The sequence below is a fragment of the Schistocerca nitens genome, chromosome 6, assembly GCF_023898315.1.
Source record: "Schistocerca nitens isolate TAMUIC-IGC-003100 chromosome 6, iqSchNite1.1, whole genome shotgun sequence".
Classification (NCBI taxonomy): Eukaryota; Metazoa; Arthropoda; class Insecta; order Orthoptera; family Acrididae; genus Schistocerca; species Schistocerca nitens.
Window position 1 is genome coordinate 337,337,191 of NC_064619.1, and position 9,069 is coordinate 337,346,259.

At 38.9% G+C, this 9,069-nt stretch overlaps 1 protein-coding gene across 1 annotated transcript; it reads left to right on the forward strand.

Annotated features, from left to right (window-relative positions):
- The first annotated feature begins 7,218 nt into the window (after nucleotides 1-7,218).
- On the forward strand, nucleotides 7,219-8,403 carry LOC126263639 (uncharacterized). The gene has a single exon (XM_049960731.1). It carries the CDS (start codon nucleotides 7,398-7,400, stop codon nucleotides 8,349-8,351), a length of 954 nt encoding a protein of 317 aa, XP_049816688.1. The 5' UTR covers nucleotides 7,219-7,397; the 3' UTR covers nucleotides 8,352-8,403.
- The last annotated feature ends 666 nt before the right edge of the window (nucleotides 8,404-9,069 follow it).

Genomic DNA, 9,069 nt, shown 5'->3' on the forward strand with positions numbered 1-9,069 from the left:
AATTTCTTTTATTTCATCATACATTTCTTCAATTAATTCGTCATCGGCAGAGCTAGTTGGCATATAAACTTGTACTACTGTAGTAGGTATGGGCTTTGTATCTATCTTGGCCACAATAATGCGTTCACTAAGCTGTTTGTAGTAGCTTACCCGCGTTCCTATTTTCCTATTCATTATTAAACCTACTCCTGCATTACCCCTATTTGACTTTGTGTTTATAACCCTGTAGTCACCTGACCAGAAGTCTTGTTCCTCCTGCCACCGAACTTCACTAATTCCCACTAGATCTAACTTTAACCTATCCATTTCCCTTTTCAAATTTTCTAACCTACCTGCCCGATTAAGGGACCTGACATTCCACGCTCCGATCCCTAGAACGCCAGTTTTCTTTCTCCTGATAACGGCATCCTCTTGAGTAGTCCCCGCCCGGAGATCCGAATGGGGGACTATTTTATCTCCGGAATATTTAACCCAAGAGGACGCCATCATCATTTAATCACACAGTAAAGCTGCATGCCCTCGGGAAAAATTACGGCCGTAGTTTCCCCTTGCTTTCAGCCGTTCGCAGTACCAGCACAGCAAGGCCGTTTTGGTTATTGTTACAAGGCCAGATCAGTCAATCATCCAGACTGTAGCCCTTGCAACTACTGAAAAGGCTGCTGCCCCTCTTCAGGAACCACACGTTTGTCTGGCCTCTCAACAGATACCCCTTCGTTGTGGTTGTACCTACGGTACGGCTATCTGTATCGCTGAGGCACGCAAGCCTCCCCACCAACGGCAAGGTCCATGGTTCATGGTGTGTGTGTGTGTGTGTGTGTGTGTGTAAAAACAAAGATAATGTGACTTACCAAACAAAAGTGCTGGCAGGTCGATAGACACACAAACACACACACAAAATTCAAGCTTTTGCAACAAACTGTTGCCTCATCAGGAAAGAGTGCAGGAGAGGGAAAGACGAAAGGATGTGGGTTTTAGGGGAGAGGGTAAGGAGTCATTCCAATCCCGGGAGCGGAAAGACTTACCTTAGGGGGAAAAAAAGGATGCGTATACACTCGCACACATACACATATACCCGTCCTTTTTTCCCCCTATGGTAAGTCTTTCCGCTCCCGGGATTGGAATGACTCCTTACCCCCTCCCTTAAAACCCACATCCTTTCGTCTTTCCCTCTCCTGCCCTCTTTCCTGATGAGGCAACAGTTGGTTGCGAAAGCTTGAATTTTTTGTGTATGCTTGTGTTTGTTTGTGTGTCTATCGACCTGCCAGCACTTTCGTTTGGTAAGTCACATCATTTTTGTTTAATATAGACCACTGAAAATATGGAAAATTCAACATGAGGTGTGATGTGGATGTGCACTATACCATTTATAAACAGTCACTTGTTTGATCTGCCTTCCCTAACACTTGGTATACCCCGTAATACTTAAGTAAAACATTGTTTAATACGTTATCCTACTTGGCTCTTACAATACTAGGGCCTACTAAATAAATATAAGAGTGCAGTACTACAGTATAAAGTTTGGCTCCACTGTAAACTTTGATAAAGCCAATTGCGGGAAAAATACTGAAAGGAGACTAAAGATTCTGATTCTGTGGGAATATTGTGTGTAGTGGATAACTGAATAACTGGCAGATGTTTTTTAAGGACCTTGGAACTCTTCCACTCCATTCACACTTCATTTGTGCCTTACATGCTTTCATTGTTGCTGATAAAAATGTTTCAACTGAACTGTGATTTTGACAACTGCAATAAAAGACACACAAATTAATGCAAAAATTACAGCACCCTCATCTATGGTTCACTGAGTTAGTGCTCTGCTGCAAAGGTGCCCAGCAAGTTTCTGTTTCACATAAAGCAAGAAATTGGGAGTCCTAACCAGGTCAAAAGAAAGTAACTCATTAATCACATCTAAAAATTATCTGAACATTTAGATTAGAGGATTCAAAAGTTTTGTTTGCTATATGGCAAGTAGCAGTGTTTAATGTAAAGTTGCATAACAAGTGGTAATAAACAGTAAGACAGATTCTCTCCATTTACATATATAGATAACTATTTTGTCTGAAAAATGTCATTGCAATCAAGCAAAAATTTAGCTACTAATATGGCACAAACAGCATCTACTTGATGTAACTGAGGGGCAGCAGCTCTATTCAAAGTAGTTGTTTCTTTCTAATTTACTAGCTTAAATTTAGCTGGCACGAGTACAAAATATTGTTGTTCAGGATGGTGATAGTTTATTGACAATGCAGTATACAGATTAAATTTCCACGATTTTCTTGTGTTTTGTTAAGGCTCATTCAACATTCTTGAATGTTCTCCTTTTTAATGGAATATACACCTACAAATTCACTTTGCAAACAACTTTAAAGTGCTTGGCAATATCTCTCTCTCTCTCTCTCTCTCTCTCTCTCTCTCTCTCTCTCACACACACACACACACACACACACACACACACACACACACACACCTGTGGCCATTTGCCGTTCTTTGTATACATTCAATAATATTCTCTTCTAGCAGAGTTGCACCATACGTCGGAATGCACATTTAATTACAGGCAGGCTGGGTAATTCACCTATGGTTGGAGGAAGCCAACAGCAGCTTCCCAGTAGGGCCACACCTAATAAACCACTATAGCGTACAAACAAACCTTAAGAGTTGGTGACAGCTTTATCTTTTTTAGTCCTATCTGGTATGCATCCCACACCCTTTTAGCAATATTCTAAGATGGGACATGCAAGTAATTTGTAAGCAGAATCCTTTGTAGACTTATGGCATTTTCCAAGTGTCCTGACAATGAACTGAATTCTGCCACCTGCTTTATCTAATGTTGAACCGATGTCATCCTTCCTTTCCATATTCCTACAAACTGGTATGAGTTAACGGATTCCAGTTATGACTCATCAATATTGTTGTCATAGGACACGACTTTTCTGCATTTTCTCGCATGCACAGTTTCACACTTCTGAACATTGAAAGTCAGCTGAAAAACTTTGCACCACTCTGAAATCTTAATAATATTTACCTGGACATTTGAGCAGTTTTTTCAGGTGGTGTGTCATTACAGATAGATGCAATTATTGCTAAAAGTCTGTCTTTAACAGTGTCTGGCAGGTCATTAAGATACACTATGAACAGCATGGTTTCTAATATATTAATCTGAGGCACACCCCAAAAATACTCATACTTCTCTTAATGGCTCTCCAAAAAAGATAACCCACTGCATCCTTTGTACCAAGAATTCATTAATCTCACCACAAATTTTATTGGACATCCAAATGATCATACTTTCAATAATAAACACTGGTGTGCTACTAAGTTAAATATGTTTTGGAAGTCAACAAATACTTCTGATTCCCTTGTTCCATCACTTTCACGATTTCATGTGAGAAATTTGCAAGTTGGTTTCTGCAAGACCTATCTGAAGAACGTGATGATGAATGAATGAATAAAAGAAAGCATGTCACTATATCTAAAAATCTATTAAAGCAAATTTTAAAGGAATACCGTAAGAATCCATTAACTGGACACAGTGGCTAAACCGCTGCTTATCAACAAGTATCCTAAACTTATTGAAGACCTGACCAGAAAGCTAGTGTTTACAGATAAGTTCACACTATGATTTATTCAATACGTGTAATGACATGGGTGAAACAAAACACAGACAACCAAACTGCCAAGACAAGTGAGACTCCATAAAAGTAGTTCCCAAAACAAAAGATTAATCTTGTTCCTACTATTTAGCAACACTTTTATAAATATGTAAAAATTGTTAATGATCTACGACAGAATGCTGTCACTGTGGCAACTGTCTCCGTTCAGGAATTAATTTTGGAAATACGACCCTGCAAGTCCTACAGTCATTTATCAAGATTCAGACATAGTGCCTAAACTACTACAAAATTAAAGAGCTGATTTACACACTGCTCAAAAACCCAGTATGTAAATAGAAAGTATGACTCATGGTACATATATAAACAACTTATCCTCAGCACTTGCAATACAAATATTTCTCTCAGCACTCAACTCTCATGTAACTGTGTATGGTGTGATAATTTTTCCTACCTGATTTCGTAATTCAACAAGAGGTAGCCACAACAAACATGCAAGAGACTTAGCTAACAATTTATATAGAGTATGGAAACACATAACATCATTAACTGTTAAGTCATTCCTCCAAATGACTGGAGCATTATGCACAGATAGTCTACAGGTGCTAGGTGTCTCTACCAGGACTTAGTCCAAAGACATCGTATTCCACCACGGCTCTCTCTGCTAGCTAAACATGCATTTATTTAATCACTATTGGCCAATTTTTCTTTCTATCCAATAGTGGTTACATAAATGGCACTTGTGCCAACAACAATAGCTTTGGCTGATGATAGTGATTTATTTAAAATGAATATTATGCCTTAGTTACATTACAGGAACCCCGTACTAGTGAAAAACTTTAAATTGCATTAGAAAGGATCATTTCTTGCCAAACATTCTGTGTAAATTTTAATTTAGTAATGTCCTTGTACCCTGGTACATCGCATTAATTAATAAAAAAAAATGTGTGAACCATAAGAAAGCATTATTATGTAAAATTTTATTAAACAATTTTAGATATAAATAGTTTATTAACAATTGAGCTGTGTTCATGGGAATAGCAGAAAATATATGAACAAAGGAAGCTTCCTATTTATGTGGTTTTCTTTTTCAGTGAATGATCACATTTGGATGAATATACTCTTTAAATTATTTGTTTGTCTTAATGGGAATACTGTTGTTTCATTTGGAATTGGACTGCATTAGTTCACCTCTGTGATAGATTGAGTATTAGCTACTACAGTAGCTAGGATAATTACGTGCTCATAGGTTTGTAAGCATATATTTCCTCATTCCTACTAGAAAATTTCTGAACTATCAACATTTTTGTCAAAAATTAAACTACACACTGGAATAAATATTTTAGTAAACTAACAAGTATAATAAGGTAGTAACATTTTGTTTTTGTGTTGAATGAGACAGTCTAAAAGCCTCTGCCTATGCCAATTTTGAGCTTGTTTGGTCTCCCTGACTCATAACATGCCTAAATGGCTATTCTGTTAGCTATCACTATTATCAATATCATTTGTGATTCTTCTCAATTTCAATAAATGGACAAAGCTTAAATGATTTCAATACAAATAAGAATTAAGCCATGATTAAGGAAAACAAATGAACTGCAAAGTAAGGAGCCTGTAAGTATATGTGCTAAAGTTTACAAGAAGAAAGACCTCTGAAATGTGCAGAAACTGTTTCAAGAATTTAGGTATCTTAACTTTTTCATCGTTGTATATATACAAAACAATAATGTACATCACAAAAGGTAGTGAGGACTGGATTACAAATGCTAGTGTACACACCCACAACACAAGAAGGAAGAATGAAGTACGGAGTATACCCCAGCAACTGGCAATGCTAGAAAAAGGACCCCAATACTCTGGTATCAGACTACTAAGAAGTCTGCCCAAAAACCTGCAAGATAGTGTACTTCACAATGACTTTCCAAAGAAACTTAAAGACTATCTCATTGAAAAAAGAGTTTTACAGTGTTGCAGAATACTTATGCCATTAAATTTGTACACGTTATTCATTATCAGTGATGTAAAAATGTAAGCTAAAGGTGTAGAAAAATAAGTGATAATGAATGTTAATACTTTGACATGTCCTGTATTACATGTACATTTACTGTACAAAATGTAATCTTACAGGATCAAATAAAATTCAATTCAATTCAATCATTTTGTTACATTAAGTTATTACTCCACAAATGAAGATATTGTATTAGTAATCAGTACTGTGTTACACTTACAATCTGGGGTGACAGATGCTCAACAAAGAAGAGCTTCCTGCAGCTTCTATTTTCATACTTGTTTTGGTGGCATTTTAATTTGATCGTTATCCCCAGCAAAAAAGGTAACAGGCTGCCAAATGCAAATGCTACTTTGCAACTAACTTTCAGGTTGTCATTCACACTGACATGATATAAGAAATAGATGAATACATTCCATATGATCATCTCCAACACACAAAGTTCTACTAGAGTTGTAATAAAACGAAAATCTAAGTGCAGATTAGAATGACAGTGTTAATCAAATGTATCATCCACTTCACTAATTATCAATTAAAAATAGCTTTTTATAACAAGTTAAGGAGAAAGTGGAAATAATTAGGCATATGAAAACAAAATCTAGTCGTTCATAATGCCTCAACAAAAACAATCTTCATTAAAAAGACAATCGCAAGGAATTTATCTGATATTTCGTCTTCTGTGTATCTGATATTTCGTCTTCTGTGCGCTACACTAAACAATGTCTTGGCACTGCCTAATTTCCCATAGATGTACAATGACAAATCGGTATCACTGTCCTCAGTATTTAAGTTAGGAGCAAACGAGGCAATTACATTGTCCCTTCTCTTTTAACATATGTGTATACCATCCACTGTACTCATATCCCTAAGTAAACCGGCCATTCGCTACTGGTTAACTGTTTTAATACTTTTATTGCATACCTCTCATTATAACCTGATATTCATCTTTCAGAATTATCTGAATAACAGCGTTCTCTGCTGTTATATGACGAATTGAAAGTAATTTAGTGATTATTTAAAGATATTTTTTCCGTTTCTCCTACAGGGTCGCTTTTCCTTAATGTTGACTACGAGGAATGCATTACGTGGCAACCCATAACGGAAAGAAGCAGCTACATTCGTATAATACCGCCACTGACAAATGTCTTCCTTGTATTGAAACACTGAGATACTACAAGAATACTTACTACTTACACTCAGTTGGCCATATTCATCTAAACTGTTAACTTTGAAACCCATGAAAAAGTAGTATGACGAAGGGCTCTTAACCAGGCGAATAAAGACTATCAGACTGTGTAGTACATTGCAAAATATTTTTGTGGTAATGTACCATACAACGTAGTTGTGTATAACACACACAGCGAGTCACATGAAGCTGAACTATACTCCCTTACACGACCCCAATTACTTAGTTTCCGCCTTCTCCAACTTAACGCACAACGCCAGCGAATCTCGGTGTAGCTTACGGATCCTGCCGCTAGAGAGCAGTCGCGTCGGTAACCTGCGGTTTCTAAAAGGCGAAGGACGTCCGCTGATTGGTTGATAAGTAGGCCGTGACGTCAGGACAACGGAAGCTTACTTATATTGGTGTTGGTGACATCAACAGCCATTCCAGTGAAGTCTTTCGTCGTAGGTGGTTGGAGCGGGAAAGCTTGTTAGAGACGCTGTGCTTTGGGAATTCGCAAAGTTACATCCAGCTTCAACATTAAGATTTGGAGGGCGGACAAAGTGAAGTGAGTGCTGTCGGTAATAAGTTTTGAAGTTGTTTGTGCCTTGTCATGGCAACAGAAGCTCAAAGACTAATCAGCATTTCGCTGACGAAGATTGCACAGTCGAGAGCGCAGCGTGGGGGTGTTAGCCTACACAAAAATTTGCTTGTTGCGACTGTCCTGCAGAAGGCTCGTTACGTCTTCATGGAGGAGGCGTATCACATGGTGCATTCAACAGGCGGTATTTACACGGCTACGGTTTCGAGTGCCCAGCAGCAGAATCAAGCAAGTTACGAGCAAAATTACGACGACGACAGCAGTCAGGTGAGTCTGTCACCAGAAGCTACTACAGACCACATCCATTCAGAGGACAGCGAAGGGTCGTCGAGTGACAGCCCTCTGCAAGAGTTCCTTGACCAGTCGTGCATACGTTGCACGGATTCGGCAGCGTCGTCGAGTGAAGAGGATAACAAGGAGAACCACGCGCCTTCTCATTGTCAGAACCCAGTGTCATCACATACTGTTACAGATTCTCCCACGTATTTCGATTTAGACAATACATCTCGCAGTGAAGACAACAAAGTGTTCAGGGACAGATCTAATAATGCGTCACAACCCTCTTCTAGTAGGTGCCTCAAGAGGAGACGGGCCGTAGCTGAGTGGGAAACGGAAGAGGCGGTGTCTTCAATTTTGCCCAAGAAAGCGAAGACAACGGAGTGCAGTGACACCGAGGGTGACGACTCGGTCTTCATAGACGATGCGGTCTTGTTCACGGAGTGCGGTGTGAGTGACGCGGACAGTGACGATGCAGAAGATACCGCGCGCACAACTATGGAAATTGACACAATCACGAGTTTGGTGTCAATCTTCAGTTTTGGTGGACTGGCGGCGAGTGACATGTCAGCTGCAGGCGGTGTTGCTAAGTTGACGAGGTCTATGTCAACCCCAGATCTGTGTTCGGCGCAAGCAAAGGAAGGAGTAGATGTTCTTCAGCAGAGGCCTTTCCTGGCGATGACGGTGTGATGCAGCCACGGTCATCTGTTTGCTGATTGGAGGTCCGGCAGAAAGTGTAGATTCGGCCACTTAATGGAAAGTAACATACGAAGATTTCAATCTGTGTATCGGTAAGTCCAAGGAACCAAACGGTTGTTCAAATGAGGGCGATCGTTCGTTCGCTAAAATTGTCAATTTTAGTAAGATTGCCTCCCAATGAAAGCAAATGTAATAGTTACTTGTGATCTCATGTAATATGAACTGAATGCGATTCAGAGTTTTGAGATTGCTGAAGTGTGAACTTGGCCTAATGTGATTTTTGTCCACTAGTATTCCTGTACAGTGTTGCCCTTTCCTGTGCTGTCAGTTAATAGTTTCGTTTTGTGTAAGTACCAAGAGTATGGTTCACTGACATGAAAGCGGCTGTTTTTTCTTGATAGTGGCATTACGTTTTCCTGAGCCCGTACCACTGATTTTGCAGCAGTGTGAACTTATATTTCTTGTGTAATTATCAGTATTTTTTCTGCTCTTTGCACATAATTGACAGTTGTTCCAATAATTCTTGCTGCATTTGATGCCCCTGGGGCCATAGTCAAAATTTTGACGAACCATTTTCGTAATCTTTGTACAGCTTGCTTTGAGTTTATTGCTGCAGGATATTCCCTTTTGTATATATTTTATATGGTCGTTTAAAATTGTAAATTGTGTAAAAAAAGTTATGACTCTGTTTTAAGAGTTGTAAAGAGTA

Coding starts and splice junctions, on each gene's coding strand:
- LOC126263639 (XM_049960731.1), top strand. CDS start 7,398: ATGGCAACAGAAGCTCAAAGACTAATCAGCATTTCGCTGACGAAGATT.